Genomic DNA, 17,997 nt, shown 5'->3' with positions numbered 1-17,997 from the left:
TTTTTTAAAGCATCCTGAGAATTCTGAATGGCTGTATCTTAAAAACAGTTTTTTAATTCTACCTTTTTTCTTATGGGTCAGTGACGATCACTAAGGAGCAAAGTGACTGGAATTTCAAGTTTCTTAAAATGGCTGGGAAGGAAAGGGTATGAAGATGCCACATGCAACCTCTGCGGCCATAGGCACAGTTCCCTGAAAAGCTGGTTCCCACGCTGGCGCCTCCACCTCGCTGCCCTTTACACGGCGTGGGGGAGGAGTCTTAGCCTGTGTCCCGCGCTCTGATTGGCTGCATCGGGGCACTGGGCCATGGCTACAGGCGAACCAGTTTCCCGAGCTCTGATTGGCCACGGGCAAAGGGGCGAGGTGGCTTGATTAGCGCTGCTGGCCTGGAGGTGCTTGGGACCCTGGACCTGGGACCCTGGCCGCAAGCCTCAGGAAGTCCGGAAAACCGCAGATCTCAGGTTGGCTGGGGCGGGAGCAAGGACGGGGCCAGGGACGTGCAGAATCCCAGTACCTCGCTTGGAGTGGACGCTGACAGGTGAGTTGCCCCTTCTTACAGCCCCCGGGGTGACCCTCACACCAGCCGGGTGGCTGGGCGCCTACCGCGGAACCCCCTGCCTGGCTTGGGCCAAAGCCAAGGCCGGGCGCAAAACTGCTCTGGAAAAGGAGGGCCCCAGTGTGGAGGAGGCCCTCTCGTGCTTTCATTTTTCCTTGTATGAAAACATCGGGATCGATTTGGAACTGTCAGCAGGTTATGTTATAAAAGTAGAACTTAATTGGAAATAGTGTTGTTATAGACGGGACTATATTATAAGTTTTATAGATTTCACTGCTCAAAACTGATTAGGAAGCATGAAACATCAGAGAATTGTCCACCAAAACCATACGTAGGGCACAGGGCTGAGAGGGGTACTCCCAGTTTGTTGGGTTTGAGTTCAAGGTCAGCATTATTAGCCTGGGAACCTTGGGCAGGCTGCTTTACCTGCACGGGTTTCATTTTTTAAATTGGTTGTATTGATGATTTAATAAGTCAGTATATGTGTAAATCTTTTAAATATTCTAAGGTGTGCAGATCTTTTAAATATTTAATCTTCTCCATCACCAGGAAGCAGTGCCCCATTTTTCTTTGCCCAAAACCAAGGCACATATTACTCAAGTCACACCACCAGGAATTAATCCCAGGCAGTTTGACTCCAAGAACTCACAATTTTACCTTCTACATTAAGTTGCCTTATGAACTTGTTCATTCCATTCAATTGAACCAACTTCTTTAAATTTAGGTTTTTCATGGCTGGGCCACAGGGTGGTTATGAATCCTGCAAAATGTTGTAGGTCTGAATGGTTTTTGTGTTGGGTTTTTTGTTGTTGTTGTTTTTCTGGAGAGTTTGTGACACTCAAATTCTCAGATGGTATGTGATCCCAAGAAAAGCATGAAGAAGTGTTGTTTTAGCAGAAGAGTTAGTGCCTAGCATGAAACCTGATGAACAGCTTGAATTTAGACAAACAAACTTACTCTTTGAATGAATGAAGAACTCACAAGAGTATGACAAGTGCTACATTAAGGTCAAGAGCAGGGTACTGAGGGAGAGCACACAGAAGGGCCCTCCTACAGTCAACAATGGTAGCATGTGAAAGGTAGGGGGACAATCCGTTGGAACATGGTGGTGAGCAGCCTTGGCCCTTCTGAGGTATACAAACAGTGCATGAACAGCTGCAGCTATGATAAGTGGAGCAGAACTGCAGTCATGACACATAAAAGCCGATAAGGGGAACAACAGGCTTCATCTATTCCAAAGGTCAGGGTAGTTTCCTTGAGAAAGTGACACTTAGACCTAGGAGTTATTGGACAAGCATTTTGAGCACATAATAGCCAATAGTCTTTGAAAACTGTGCAGTGGGGACAGGGAGAGCACCAGGGATGGAGAGGAAGTGGGTGTAGTTGGTGTGGGAGAGAGAAGTGAGGATTCAGGGGGTGGCGGAGCCTTGTGGACTGTGGTAAAGCATTTCTATTTTGTCTTTATCCTAAAGTGCCATCGAAAAGTCGTGCACGGAATGACAAGCTGGAGAGAAGCCCAAATGGATTAACTGAGGCCCTAGGGAGAGACTAAAAGGTAAGAGAAGGTTGAGAAGCAAACCTTGAATATGAGCCTACAAGGAGACGAGAAGGGGTGGCCTCTGGTGTGGGAAGGAGAACTAGGGGAGTCGAGTGACCTAGAAGGCAAATGAGAGAATGTTTTGAGGGGAAAGATAAACTGCGCTGAAACCTGCTGAGATCAAGAGAGAGAGGCTGTGCAGCTACTCATGGGTCCAATCACATGGAAGTTGTCTTTATTGAGAACTAAATAAGTAGAAGAGGAAATAGAGGATCTGCAAGAATTAGCTGGAGGAAAGGAAAGATGGGATGTGCTCTCCGGGAGCAGTGAGAAGGGCGGAGGGTGCTCTGCGGTGGGGGGGGCGGTGAATGAGCACTCCGCTTTAGCACCTCACTTCATCGCACTGCATAGGGGCCAGGGGTTTGTGTTTGTTTTTTTGTTGTTTGTTCATTTTGTTTTCCTTTCATAAATTGAAGGTTTGTGACAACCTTTCTTCAAGCAGCAAGTCTGTTTGCTCCATTTTTTCTGATAGCATGTGTTTACTGTGTCTGTGTCACATTTTGGTAATTCTTGCAACATTTCAAACTTTTTTATTTTATATGTCATGGTGATCTAATTAGTGATCTTTGACACTGCTGTTGTGACTGTTTGGGGGTGCCATGAACTCTAACACCGTAAAGATGGCAAATTTAATAAACACTTTTTCTGATTGTTCCATCAACCTTCTGAAAAGGAATCCCCATTCCCTGTGTCTGTCTTTCTCCTCAAGCTTCCTCTTTCTCTGAGACACTTCAGTATTGAATAGGTCAATTAATAACCCTACAATGTCCCCCAGGTGTTCAGTGAAAGGAAGAACTGCATGTCTCTCACTTTTTACATCAAAAGCTATAAATAACTAAGCTTAGTGAGGAGGGCATGTCAAAGGCTAAGGCAGGCCAAAGCCAGGCCTCTTGTGCCAGTTAGCCCAGTTGTGAGTGCAAAGGACAAGTTCTTGAAGGAAACTGAAGGAGCTGCTCCAGTGAACACATGAACAGTGAGCAAAACGGCCTTTCTACTGATAGGAAAACAATTTCAGAAGTCTGAAGAGAAGGTCAAACCAGCCAAAAAGCCTCTTAAACCAAAGCCTCATCCAGACCAAAGCCTTAACTCTTCAATTCTGTGAAAACTGAGGATTAAGGAAGCTGCAGAAGAAAACTTTGTAGGTAGCAGAAATTGGCTCATGGGGTCAGGAAAGAAGTCATCGGAAAGTACAAGGAGAAGCAGCCAGTGCTGACGGGAAGCTGTAGCAAGTTAGCCAGAAGATCTGGCTAAGTAACTGATGCAGGTGGTTACACTACACAAATATATTTTCAATGTAGATGGAACAGCCTTATAGACTATACCTTCTAGGACTTTCATAAATGAGAAGTCAGTCCCTGGCTGCAGAGGGCAGGCTGACTCTTATTGGAGGCTGATGAACTTTATGTTTAAGTTGAAGACAGTGCTCATTTACCACTTTGAAAATCCCAAAGTCCTCAAGAATTAGACTAAATCTGCCCTGCCCATCTTGTATAAATGAACAACAAAGCCCAGATGACAGCTCTTCTGTTTATAGTATGGCTTGCTGAATATTTTAAGCTCAATATTGAGACCTGCTCAGAAAAAAAAAAAAAAAAAGAGATCCCCTTCAAAAATTACTGTTCACTAACAATGCACCTGGTCACCTAAGAGCTCTGATGGAGATGTGCAAGATTGTTATATTTTTATGCCTACTAACACATGATCCATTCAAAAGCCCATGAATCAAGGAGTAATTTTTACTTCCAAATATTACATTTCATGAGGCTATCACTGCCATAGTGATTCCCCTATGGATGTGGGCAGAGTTAATTGAAAAACCTTCTGAAAAGGATGCACCATTCTAGACGCCATTAAGAACATTCACAAATCATGGGAGGAAGTCAAAGTATCAACATTAAAAGGAGTTGAAAATGAAATGTGGAAGAGGTTGGTTCAACCCTTGTGGGTGTCTTTTAAGTGTTCAGGACTTAACGGGAAGAAGTAAGTGCAGGTATGGTAGAAATAACAAGAGGTGTAGAATGGGAAATGGAACCTGACATTGTGACTGATTTGTTCAATGACATGATAAAGCTTTAAAGATAAGGAATTGCCTCTTTTGACTGAGATGGGAAAGTGGTTTCTTGAGATTGAACCTGTTCCTGGTGGAGACATTGTGGACACTGTTGAAAGGACAACAAAGGAGTAAGGATGCACACACATGTAATTGGTAAAGCAGTGCAGGGTTTGAGAAGAAACAGTTCTGTGGGTGAAATGCTATCAAACAGCATTGTGTGCTATGGAGAAATCTTTTATGAAAGGGTCAGTCAGTGCAGCAAACTTCATTGTGGTCTTATTGTAAGAAATGGACAAAGTCACCCCAACTTTCACTGCCATCCTGAGTCAGCAGCCAGCAGCATCCCAGGGGCAAGATCCTCCATCAACAAAAAGATTACAGCTTGCTGAACTCAGGCAATTGTTAATATTTTTTAGCAATAAGGTATTTTTAAACTAAGGTACATCATTTTTTAGAAGTAATGGTATTGCACACTTAAGACTACAGTGTAGTGTAAACATAACTTCTGTATGTGATAGGAAACCAAAAGTGTGACTCATTTTATTGTGACATTTGCTTCATACCTTCAATAAATACCTTGATTGAGAAATAAAGGCTTTGGAGTTCTGAAGCCATAGGAGTTGAGATCAGCACAGAAGTGGAAATGAAAAGGCACAGCTCTAGGGAAGGGACTTGGTGTAGATTTGTTTGGTGTGGTGAGTTGTTGTTCTTTCTTTGTACAATTAAGAGTCAAGGGCATTAGTTGAGATTGGAGAACAGAGATAAATGGAGTCTAGGGGTTGGAGATCTGAGATTGTTAGTGGGAGGAGTAGAAGAATGAATTGACCAGAGATTGTTTTAGGCTGGTCTAGCAGAAGAGCCAAGTATGAGACAAAGGCCAGAACTGTTGAGCCCCTGGCCCGTTCAGGGGACTGAAAAATATGAGGATGGAGAGGGAGACCATCTAAAAACAAAAGCTACATTTGATATATCAGAAATCATGGGAAAGGAAAAAAAATTGTTCCAAAAATGCTTGGAGATAGCTAAACTATTGATATTCAGATTCTCAGTTAACATCCAGAAATTTCAAATGAACTATAGGAGCTAACTTTTCAAACTCAAACAGAAATATAAATGAATTTTTATCTGTTTATCTGATGCATAAAAGCAGCAGGAATAATACTACTTAAAATTAAGTGCTATAATAATATGCTAATAATACTACTTAAAATTAATTTGCTATAACATGGATGAACTTTGAAAACATATGGTAAGCAAAATAAATCAAACACAAAGACAGTAAATTTAACAACATCACTTTTCAAATGTTTACACATATCCTCTCCAGAAATTCTGTTTCTAGGAATTCATACTAAAGGAAAAACATATAAAATGTGCGAAGATATTCAGCATATAGTAAAACGACAAATAACCTAAGTGCTCAATATTAGGAATGATTTATAAATAATAATAAATTCATCCCATATATCATGCACTCATTTTAAATGTTTACAGAGTGTTTTTAATATCACAGTGAAATACTTAACAGCAGGTAAAATTAAAGCAGAAAATAAATCATATATATAATAGTTAATTATAGCATTTGTGCTTTTCATTTTTACAGTCCAACATTTGCTCAGTAGAGAAAAAGCAAAATAGATAACTAATTTTTCTGACAACTCACTGAACACATCCTAGATCACCTTGGAGTAAACAAAATGCAAGAGTTTTTCTCTTAGCCTCCTTTGGCAGGAACCTCTCCATGGGAGCACCTTACATGGTCACTGTGGCTCCAGTGTTTAGGATCTATCACTCTGAACAGTGTAACCCTCAGACCAGGCCAATGCTTCATCCAGTGCTTAGCAGACAACAGGATTTGTTCAAACCCTTGAAGAACCCTAGCTGTATTGGACTGGCCAAGGGCTTCTGAATCTGCAATTTTCACTTTATATGCTGAATCCAGGATATAATGCCCAGGTGCCAGACAGCCTTGCTTCATATATTTGAAGAATTATAATAAAGGGAGAGAAATATAGGAAAAAAAGTGGACAGAGATATCAAAATATGAACAGTTGTCTCTTAAGTAATGGGATCATGAGACTTTTCTGACTTTTCAGAATGTGGCAACTTGTGCAGAATGTATATTGATTTTATACAGTTATTTTGGAAACCTGAAGCATTTAAAGTACAGTTTTCAGTTATCCTTTATAAATAATGTACTTCTATCTAAACATTTAAAGTCTTATTAGTATAAGACTTTGGCTCCAGAAATTTCTAGTAATGGCTACCATGTATTAAGTACTTAATATGTACCAGTCACTGTGCAAAGTAGTTGATGTGTGTTTTAACCCTCCCAGTTTCCCTGTGATGTTTAGATGCTGTTTTTTCCATATTACAGTCACCACTATTGTTATTAATACTCATTAATACTCATAGAGGATGAAGCACTGCTCAAACCATTACTGTGGTTTGTGCTAAATGACCACGATCGCTCCCTAAGTTAGAGCCAGGACTAGGTACAGGCAGTTGACTGCAGAACCTCAAAGGTGGGACCAAAACTAGCAGGGTCTCATGAGCAGGGAGTGGGAAGGCAGGCCCCAGCCCTGTGCTTACTATGCTGTACCTCCACCTTCTGTTAAAATTGATGGTTTTCTTAGAATTTTTAAAAAACACTTCATTGTTTTCATCTTGGCTAATAACACTAGGAATTATTGGGGGGGGGGGGAACTGAACCACCAAAAGTAAAACAAAAGCTACGCCTATAGTTGTTTTAGTCTCCATAGGTACTAACAGTGAGCCGTCATTACAAATGGCAAATGAAAATGGAAACCTTCTTATTTTTCCTGATAGAATAATCATTTATTTGAATTTGTTATGATAACCTTGAAGGTCAGGAGTCCTCAGCAGATAGGGCAGGGATTAGAAACAGCTGTTTTCGAGCTTTCTCTTCAAACCTACCAATACTCCTGGAAGCTGCAAACCAGTCAAGTAGCCCAGTACAACACGGTCTCGTGGCAGGACTGATACACTCAGGAACACTCTCAGAACCAGGTGTGTTTTCATTACTACAGACAAAAGAAACAGTGGTGAAGGAGTTAAAAAATAGACCACACTTGGAAGTACTGGCTGTTTTGAATTAAAGACACTTGACAAACAGCAGGAGCTGTTTGACCTCTTTTCTGTTTCTTAAAAGCAGATGATCCTCTCATGTGAAAGGCACCCTCCCTCCACCAGGAGGAACTGGCATCCTTATCCTCAGATGGGAAGTGGAGACTGAAAGAATTCTCTGCAGATCTTATTAAGATAACTCTTTAAATCCCCTCACACAATTTGGTTGTTCCTTCATAGCGTACTATTCTTTGCCCAGTTTAGTATAACTAACTCTATACTATTTCTTGGGGTCTTATGATGAATCCCATGCAATGTAAAACTTGTATTAAATCAATCTCTATTGTTTTCTCCAGTTAATCTATTTTATGTCAGTTTAATTCTTGGGCCCAGCGAGACCCTAAGGAGATGGAGGTGGAGTGTTGCCAACTGGCAGTGGCAAAGGCTGCAGTGTATCAGATGCACTGTAGCCATCTCATGCTACCCAAAAGCATCCAGTGGGAATAGCTGGCAAGACTGGTTTAAAATGTGGCCACCATTCCACAGCTGGCAGTTTCTCCTGGCCCCACTAAGGCAGTCATGTGGCACTTCTCATTTTCCTGGCCAAGATTTATTTTAATTCTGGATTTATAAAAGAAATTTCATTCACATGATTCTAATAAAACAAGCATACATTTATTAACTAATTTAAAATAAACTGACTTATTTTGTATGGTAGCTGTTCAACAAAAATATTTACTCTAAAATACAACATTAGAAATGACTCTTTCCTAAGAGTCATTTGGATTTGTTATGATAAATCAACTGGAAAAACAGAAAACATTTCAGAGTGTGTGTGTGTTTGTGTGTGTCTGTGTCTGTAATGTGTGTCTCCTACAAGAAAACAACAGTTGTAGGAAGGAAAATTTGTGTGGGGAAAAAAAAATTTGAGGCCCAGGAGTTTGAATTTTGGAGTATGATTGCATCTTCCTGAAAGAACACAGCCTGCAGGGCTGGGATCTTACCACCTCTTGTGGTCTTGATATGGGTGATCTGCAGAAGTAACTACTTCACAAGGTTGTAATAAATCTCAGACAGACAATGTAGAAAGATGTTCATCTAAAAGAATATTTAAATGTTCCACGAGTAATTTTCCTAATGTAAAACCATTTTATTTCTACACTTACTACTTAGAACTAACCTGTTAGTGTCTATGTTCTAAAAGTCAACACTTCTTACATTAAAAACCTCTATCTTCTTTCTTATAGGTGCACTGGCTGCATTCTGAGTCCCAGGACTGTGGGAAGTAGCCACTGGATTACAGGCATGTTGTGGAAGTTGCTGGTGAGATCGAAACCTTGCAGGCTGTGTTTTTTCAGAAAGATGCAATCAACTCCAAAATACAAACCCTTTCTAGCATACTTTACAACAGACAGGCAGTCAAACAAAGAAAATAAAAGAACAGTGGAAATGCTCTATAAATTTTCAGTTGACATTAGGAAAATTCGAAGTTTAAAAAGATGGGTACTTCTGGAGGATGAAACCTATGTTGAAGAAGTTGCAAATATTTTACAAGAACTAGGTGCTGATGAGGCTGTAATAGCCAGTATTTTGGAACGCTGCCCAGAAGCAATTGTCTGTAGTCCAGCTGCTATTGACACCCAGAGAAAACTCTGGCAGTTGGTCTGCAAAAACGAGGAAGAGTTAGTCAAGTTAATAGAGCAGTTTCCAGAATCTTTCTTTATTGTTAAGAACCAGGAGAACCTAAAGCTCAATGTTCAGTTCTTTCAAGAGCTGGGACTCAAGAATGTAGTTATTAGTAGATTTCTGACAACTGCATCCAATATTTTTCATAATCCTGTTGAGAAGAATAAGGAAATGATAAAGCTCCTCCAAGAGAGTTACCTAAATGTAGGTGGCTCTGAAGCCAACATGAAAGTCTGGCTACTAAAATTATTAAGCCAAAATCCATTTATTTTGTTAAGGTCTCCTACAACTATAAAGGAAACACTAGAATTTCTCCAGAAGCAAGGCTTTACAAACTTTGAAATTCTTCAACTTCTGTCCAAACTCAAAGGATTTCTTTTTCAACTTTGTCCAAGAGGTATCCAGAACAGTATTTCCTTCTCTAAAAATGCTTTTGAATGCACAGATCGTGACCTGAAGCAATTAGTTTTGAAATGTCCTGCTCTTTTATATTATTCTGTTCCAGTTTTAGAAGAGAGAATTCAGGGATTATTGAAAGAAGGAATTTCCATAGCTCAAATAAGAGAGACACCAATGGTTCTCGAATTAACGCCACAGATAGTTCAGTACAGAATAAGGAAACTAAATTCTTTAGGCTACAGAATAAAGGACGGACACCTAGCAAATCTAAATGGAACAAAAAAAGAGTTTGAAGCCAACTTTGGCAAAATTCAAGCCAAAAAAGAGAGGCCATTATTTAACCCTGTGGCACCATTAAATGTTGAAGAATGACTTACTGACTGATGTTACTTCTTCTTAACAATAAAGATGAAACAGATTCTCAGATACTTAAGCAATTCAGGCAGTTAATAGGCACCAGTAATTTTAAGGACCTAGCTTCTGAGGTGTTATCTCTGAATAGATGATCTGTGACTCATTTGCATATTTTAAAATACAGACTGGTTGTGGTGGCACATCCCTATAATCCCAGAGATTCAGGTAGCTAAAGCAGGAGGGCCCCAAATTTAAGGTCAGCAACATAGGTCCTAAGCAACTCAATGGGACCCTGTCTCAAAAAATAAAGATGGCTGTGGATGTAGCCTAGTTGTAAAAGCCCTCTGGGCTCAATCCCTAGTACAAAAAAAAACCCAAAATACAAACTGCACTTTTTACAAAGTTGGTAATTCATTGTCCTTGAACTATTATTCCAAAAACTCTTGTACTATTCAATGGCACATCAGTGTGATAATTTATAAGTGAACCATTTCTAAAAAATTGACAAGTACACTCCCTTAATTCAAAATATGGGAACATTTACTCATGTTTTATTGAAGATGTAGATAGTCTTCCTTATTACCAGCCCTGAAACATCACTTTGCTTTTACGTGAATTGTAGCTTAGTGTTAGTGAAGCATTAGCAAGCTTCTGACACATTTTTTTTTTTTTTTTTGAGAACTTGTGTTTGGAATAAATACTTTTGTGAAACAAGTATTACTAATCCAAAAATAGTACAGAAGCCTACCTTTGTGGCCTTTTTGAAACCAATCAACCATTATCTCTCATGAAGCACTTAACGTGCATTCAGTATTTTCCTCATTTTACAGAGGAGGAAACAAACAGAGATGTTACTCAGCTGCCAAGTAGGAGAGCCCAGATTTATTCAGATCTGGCTTCTGTTCAAACCTTATGAATAAAAAGGATCTCGTTATAGTGTTAAGGGGAACACTTGCATAGTTTTGTCCTGGCATTAATCAGTAATATATTCTCTTTCTTGCACACTCTCTGGTGCTCTCTCGAAAATATCTCAGTTTAGATACACTAATCAGTTGGTTTAGATATATCTAACCCGGTGATTAGATGTCAATTTTGAGATGCCTATTAAACATTCTAGCAGGGATGTCAAATGTGCAAATGACTAAGTCTGGAGTTGTCAAAACTGGTGATACACATTTGAGGATCATTTGCATACTGTGGTATTTAAAGCCATGGGTCTAGATGAGATTGTCTGGAATGTAGATTTGGAATAGGACAGCTGGCTGAGCATGGGAAAAGTTGATCAGAGGAAGAAAAGAAGACATGGTCTGTAACAATTCCAATGGGAGGTCAACTATGGTAGAGAATGACTAGCAGGTTTGCAAAAAGGAAAGTATTGATTAACCCTGTGAAGAGTGTTTCTGGTGTAATGAAGAAGGTGAGAAGGCCAACTGGAGTGGATTGAAAAGAGAATGGGAGACAAGGAAAAGTCATTTTGCTGTGAAGGAAAAAATTTCAAATGAAGTTTCAAGATTAATTTTTGTTTAAAGAACATGTTTATATGCTGAAGGGTATAACCCAAGAGACACAAATAAGAGATGGAAAACTGCAAGATTAATAGCCTTGAGGAAGGAAGTTGATTGACTTTGGTTAAGAGCAGAGATTCTGGTCCCAGTCCACAGAGCCTGGGATAGACGCAGGCAGGTTGATGGGAGCGGGTGGAATGAAAAGCAGGGGAGGGGCTGTCTAGTTGCCTCTTTGCAAAGGACAGTAGAATCAGGGAGGAAACAAGTGGGAGGCTGGAAATAGAGGAAGTCATTTGAGGAGAAAGTGAACACACAATGGAAGGGGAGGATAACTGGACAAAACTTCAATAGCCCACGTGTCCTTTCCAGACACTGATTTAAAAAGAAACTAGTCAGTATATAAGTTAAAATTTTAGGTCCTCGGGTCCAGGCACAGGGAACCAGAGGCAGTTAAAAAATACAACTATACCTTATTCCAAATTTGAAGATTACCATTTTTTTAAAAACAGATCCACATTTATGGTCAGTCCAGCAATTATACTGACTTTATTTTACCTTAGGCCAAATTCCATTCCATTGTTTGTTTGGCCTCTGAAATAGTTCTGCTTTGTCTTTTCTCCATTCTTACATTCTCCTATCTCCACTTGAAATAAAACTTTTAAAAACTGAAAATCTACAGCATGGCAAGGGGAGCTTTTCTTGCATGAAACACTAGTCAATTTCATTTCCTCTTTGAGAAAAGGTTCTAATAACAAAATTAAATTGCCTTCAATTTATGTACGATTACATTAAACTTATTTCTACAGCAAAATAAAATTTGTTGCCACAGTAAATATGATCACCTGGCATTACTCCAGTAAGCTTCCTAATAAATCAAACATACAGCCTACATTGAATATCAACACAAGAAGGAAAGACTGGCTACTGAACAGGCCCATTTGTTTCTGGACCAAAGCTGGAGAAGTTGTGACTGACACTAATTCAAAATCAATACAGGAAATTCAACTAACAATGTGAAAGTTAGCCAGTTCTGCATTTGTAAAAAAGATTTTGAAGATGTTTCTGGCCTAAACCTTATGCTGATTAAATGATGTAGGCTAGGACCTGGCAGGAAAGCAGATGCCCAATAAGTAGTAGTTTCCTACCTTCCTCCCCATTGCTTCTCATTTCTGCCCATTGAAGTGGTCTAAGAGGTGCTCCCTACTTTATAACTCCTTCCCCAGTTTCAGACTTCAGTGTGCACAGTAACCTTCAGAGGTTGTTAAAATGCAGTTCTGGTCTCTATCCTGCAGAGATTTGGCAAACTGAGGTAAAACCTAGAAATCTGCATTTTTAATCTATTACGGGTGTTTAAAATATATTTCACTGTTATGTTGGAATGTTATGTTTGTACATTATTATCACAAAAATTAAAAACTGGATATAGCACTTTCTAAACTGCTATGTAACTAAGTTTTAAGATTATCCTGTATTTAAATTTCCTTTATTTCTCCATCTTTATGAAACATTTCACCTTTTGCAGATCATAGTGCTTTATTAACAAGTTCATGTTTGTTTCCCATTCTTTAATACAAAAAAATTAATCATCAATTATTTTCACTTGACATTTTGCTAAGTACAGGATTCATGTCAACATTATTAGATCAGTCATTCAAGTGGGTCACACAAGTTTATCTTCATTGTGCCAAATACCCACTCAAAAAATAAGCCGAGTAAGATACCTCCAGGTGTATAAAACAATTGCAGTTTCTTGAAGTCAACGTCCTGTTTAACAGGTCAAATTGCTAGTCTATGTAAATAAACTGGAAAAGACTTGAGGATACAGCTGTACATATATCATCAAAGGGTAAGTTCATTCAACAAGAACCTATACTGTACATTTGTACAGTTCTCTGCTACCATTGCAAAAGCCCCTCTGAACAAAGTTGTGGTTAGAATTTAAAACAATCTGGATGAAATAAAATCTACCAAGTAGCTTTTCTGTAGCAGAAATGAATTATATCCATTTTCCTCAAGCAAATTTAAGACAAGCAAAGCTAAAAATAAATATGCAAGCATATAGTAAACTAAAGTCTATACCTTAGAGAAATTCAAGTACAAAACAGCAGAGCCTATGACTATATAAATTAAAAATACTAGCAATGAAGCAGTAATTTATGTAATAGCAGGAAACAAGTTCTCTAATACCATTACTTAGATCATTTAGCATTTATCTACTTTGGAGTTTAAAACAAATTCCCTTTGCTAATTAAAACATTTGACCAATATACCAACATATTGCATGAAATAAATGACCATTTAATTCCTCATGGATTGGACTCCTGATGACTTCAGTTTTGTATAAGTGAAAGGTTCAAGACCCTGTGTAGATCTGCTCAAAATTCCTGCTGGTATTTATGAAAGCTAAAGGTGATAGTCTTATCCAATTGTTAATCACCTTATTAATGTAATATTTGTAGTGGTTTATATAAGCCTCAGGTTTCAGAGTGATCTGTTCAAGTTCTCAGAGATACTATGTTGAATGACTTACTGGAGAACATGACCCCATTGCCCTTTCTTCCTCCCTTTGGGAGGTGGTGGAAGAATGGACAAATTTCCAGACTTGAAGTGTAAAGAAAATTAAGTTTTTTTTTCAGGATTAAGGTATAATCCTCAGTTATAAGGAATGCCAAATACATGTGAATTGTTAAATTTTCATGAAGCTAAACATCAAACAAAATTCTAGCTATGTAACTTTGAGAATGAATGAGACAGGATGACAAATGTTAGTAAGATATGACACATTTGCCATCCATAATCAAAAACTTCAATTCCCTACCTGAAATTGATTTGAAAAATGGTATGAAGTCTACAGTTGTGTTGAAGGGCTGTAAGATATTTTTAAAAGCCTATGTAAATCATAGAAAGCACTTATATTTTATATTCAAAACTGATGTATGGAGCCCATTTCATTCAATTTAAAAGTCAGTCCTTACATATTTATGATTGCTTTTATTGTATTTTTAAAAGGGAAAACTACTGATATTTTAAGACATCCTAAAAAGACAGAATAGGTGTGAAAGATTCTTTTTATATCTTGGATGCTTTTAGGTAATTTTTAAATACTTAATATTTGTTCCTCCTTAATCTGAAACTCTTCCAACATAGCTTCTGAACGGCTAAGAAATACTCCTTAGGCACTGTTAGGTGAATTAACAATGAAGTAAGAACCCAAGTTGAAATATACAATTTGACCTTAACGACTTAACAGAACAGCTAACAAGTACTGTCTTATCCATTGACAGCAAGAAATGCCTTTATCCCACCACTCCTGAGATTCTTAAGAGGGAAAACTAATTTTACAACCTTGAAAAAAATCCATAGATAATTATAAGAACTGCACATATTTAAGGTATTAGAAAAGATGTTTTCTTTTGTAAGGCATCAATGATTAAATGAATACAATGCATATCTAACAAAAGATGATTAATATTATCATAAAACCATTTATCTTTTCTTTTAAACTTCTCAAATTCCTGCTACTTTTGCCAGCTTAAATAAGAAACAAAATGCCTCTTGGCCTAAACAACTATGGTTTTAAAAAACTAAGACTTCTGAAACTATTAGGCACATCAAAGGTACAGTTTATGTAGTTCAAGGTTCCCTTTGTAAGGGGCATGAGTTACCTGGCACATTGTACATATGGAACTGGAAAGATCATCTACTAAATTCAACTTTCACATTTTTAGTCAAACTGAAAGACTTATAGTAAATATTCAAACATACCATATTTTCAGTTACAACTGAATAAGAGTAACATTTTACCAGATAAAAATCTGGAATTTGAGTATGAGAAACCTTCATACACTGTGCTAGTATTGGTCTCTTCTTTTTAGATGAAAGCCAGTCGTCAATACTTTCAACACAGCAGTTTAGAAGATAAACGTCCAAAACAGGTGACTTGGTTGTAGTCCATAATTTAGCAATTCAATGCCACTGGCATCATAATGCTGTGGAGAGCAAGTATATCTCCATATTTTAGTCAGATTTGTCTTTCTTCTTTCCTGTTAAGGGCACTTTGTTTACAACAGCAGACCCAACAGCTGTAACACCTCCAGCCACAGCAGAAACACCCCCTTTCACCAGCCCTATTCCCATGGAAGGCACAGTTGTAACAGCTGTTTTGGTCACCTCCAGACTTTTTCCACCAATCCAAGCTACACCACCGATGGTGGCACCAACAGCTCCCTTTGTAACATTGAAGATACCCCCAGTCACACGGGACAACATGCCTGGTTGCTGCTGTGGATGATCTTTCATTGAACCTAATGAGAGAAAATATAATCAAATATAAATCTTTATAAGAGCAGTACAAAAGTCATTGAACAGTCTCCCTCACAATCAGAAAGTTGATTTGAGAAGCCAACCAGTTGATTGATTGAAAGACATTGAGGAGTTCTTGCCTCGAGGGTATAGTTTTGTATGCATATGCTAAGTTTTAATACCTATGAAAAGAAATGATTTAGAGACTAGGCAACTTTCATAAAACAATCCTATTTTAAAAGATCTAATTTTACATGCTTCCTTGATTTATAGTTTTGTTAAGAAATAATCTTTAAAAAAAAAAAGAAAATCTTTTTTTAAATATCCCAAAACCATGAAAAAAATAAAGATAAAATATTTACATAGCCTTCAATTTCCTTGATAGGATTCAATCACTTCTGAAACAATCTTCATATAAAGCAGTGGTTCTCAAAATACAGCCCAGGAGTCCTGGGGAACCCTGAGGCCATTTCAGGAGATACCCACAGATGAAAACTACTTTCAGGCTAAAGTTGTGGCTCAGTAGTAGAGTGCTTGCTTAGCATGTGTGAGGCTCTGGGTTCAATCCTCAGCACCACATAAAAATAAATTTAAAGAAAGGTATTGTGTTCACCTACAACTTTAAATTTTAAAAAAAAACCTATTTTCATAATAATATTAACATGTCATTGACTTTACACTTTCATTGTGTCACAAATTTACAACAGTTTTCCAGAAGCTAAATATCACAACAAACTGAGTGAAGCAATAACTCCAAAATGCAGCTGTCACCCATTAACCCAAACATTAAAGATACTTGCAAAAACGTATAAACAGTGTCACCCTGCTCATGATATTTTTTTGTTTTAGGAAAGAGTCACTTTTCATAAGAACATGATAACCAGGTTAACATGTAATGTGTGTACTGGGTTCTTTTGGTGAATAAAATTCAAGTTCAATTTTTACTAAACACAAGCCATCTGGGCCTCAATTTTTTGAGAAGTTTTTTGATATCAAAAAGCTGAAAATCGCTGATTTAAATATATTTGGGTCTCTGCTCTGTTGTGTCCCTTAATGATATACTTAAACAACTAATGCTGTGTAAAAACAGAAAAACAAAACTATTCATAATTTAAAATTGTTACCTAAAATCATTTTTATTTAGATATAAATAAATAAACACTATAGCCATTGTTAATATTTATATCACTTCCTCAGTGATTCTTATGGGAAAAAAGTCTGCACTTTAAACATTTCATTAAAAAAAATTTTTTTTTAGATACCCCAGAAAAGTAATATCAATATAAGAAATTTAGCTTTTTCTAAGTCATCAGTTAATTTTCTTTGGTTGGTTTGTTGAAGGTTGTTTTTTTTTTTTTTAATAGAGCCATAAAAATTAGAAGTAACTTCAAACTTATATAGGAAGATTTCATAAAAGCGTCATCGTACCAGCTTCTAATGAACACAGGTCTTTTCTCCTTTGTCACCTAATAATTTAAGCAACAATGCCACATCATCAATGGTGTTTTTCTAAACTTCATGGGAAGTTTGTAATTCAGATTTTACCTACTGAAAAAGTATAATCTCGCACAAATAAAGATAAATTCTTGGGTACACAGGACAACATTGTACCATAAGTTGGGAAAATCTCAGTCACTAATCAAAATAGTGTTTAGGTATGGATATAGCAATAGCTAAATTTTAAAAAAATGTGTTTATTAAGTCGAGGAGTTGGGGATGTAGCTCAGTGACCTAGCACTTGCCTAACATGTACAAGGTCCTGAATTCAATCCCTAGCACCACAAAAGGAGAAACAAATAGTAAGCATAATTTATACAATTTTTGAATGGCTGAAATAAAATGCTTATGATATAGATGAGCATTTTAATATGTTAATTATAAAATTATGATGGAAAACATAATTGGTAATTCTTTTTTTTTTAAAAAAGAGAGAGGGGGGGGGAGGGGGAGAGAATTTTAATATTTATTTTTTTAGTTATCGGCAGGCACAACATCCTTGTTTGTATGTGGTGCTGAGGATCGAACCCGGGCCACACGCATGCCAGGCGAGCACGCTACCGCTTAAGCCACACCCCCAGCCCCATAATTGGTAATTCTTTTGTAATTAAAGTCAAAAACATTAGGAAGAGAGGCAATATCCTGATTTAAGGATAACATAGATGACTGAATCATGCCAAATACCTCATTAACAAAATTATCTTACTTTGCCAAATTTAATGAAGACAAATAATTTTTTCTTACCAAATAAGTTAAATATTGATATTCTCTTCAATTACTCTGTACTCTTAATTGCCACCACACAAATTATCTGCTTTGCAGTTACCCTTGTTAAACAGCTGACATTTAAATATATTCCTGAGGCTCTGTTCTCTTCCTTGTCATCCTCCTGGATGCTTTTATCCTTTTCCTGAATTCTTTCCATAAAGTTCTTTTAATTTTCTTGTGAGACCTAACTTTT

General features: G+C 37.6%; 2 protein-coding genes across 5 annotated transcripts in view; one reads left to right on the top strand and one right to left on the bottom strand.

The window, feature by feature from the left end:
• The first annotated feature begins 355 nt into the window (after positions 1–355).
• On the top strand, positions 356–13,546 carry Mterf2 (mitochondrial transcription termination factor 2). The gene is made up of 3 exons (XM_076855070.2): positions 356–538; positions 2,029–2,111; positions 8,541–13,546. Exon 3 carries the CDS (start codon positions 8,599–8,601, stop codon positions 9,748–9,750), a length of 1,152 nt encoding a protein of 383 aa, XP_076711185.1. The 5' UTR covers positions 356–538; positions 2,029–2,111; positions 8,541–8,598; the 3' UTR covers positions 9,751–13,546.
• The window catches only part of Tmem263 (transmembrane protein 263), a 20,998-nt gene continuing 12,819 nt past the window's right edge, over positions 9,819–17,997 (bottom strand). For all 4 annotated transcript variants that reach the window (XM_076855073.2, XM_076855074.2, XM_076855072.2 and 1 more), the window contains exon 3: positions 9,819–15,541. In XM_076855073.2, the coding sequence (XP_076711188.1) occupies positions 15,255–15,541 (287 nt within the window). In that variant the 3' untranslated portion in view covers positions 9,819–15,254. The remainder of the gene's footprint in view (positions 15,542–17,997) is intronic.

The sequence above is a fragment of the Callospermophilus lateralis genome, chromosome 4, assembly GCF_048772815.1.
Source record: "Callospermophilus lateralis isolate mCalLat2 chromosome 4, mCalLat2.hap1, whole genome shotgun sequence".
NCBI classification, from domain to species: domain Eukaryota; kingdom Metazoa; phylum Chordata; class Mammalia; order Rodentia; family Sciuridae; genus Callospermophilus; species Callospermophilus lateralis.
The sequence above is the reverse complement of the archived record's forward strand: the minus strand, read 5'-3'. Positions and strand labels throughout refer to the sequence as shown.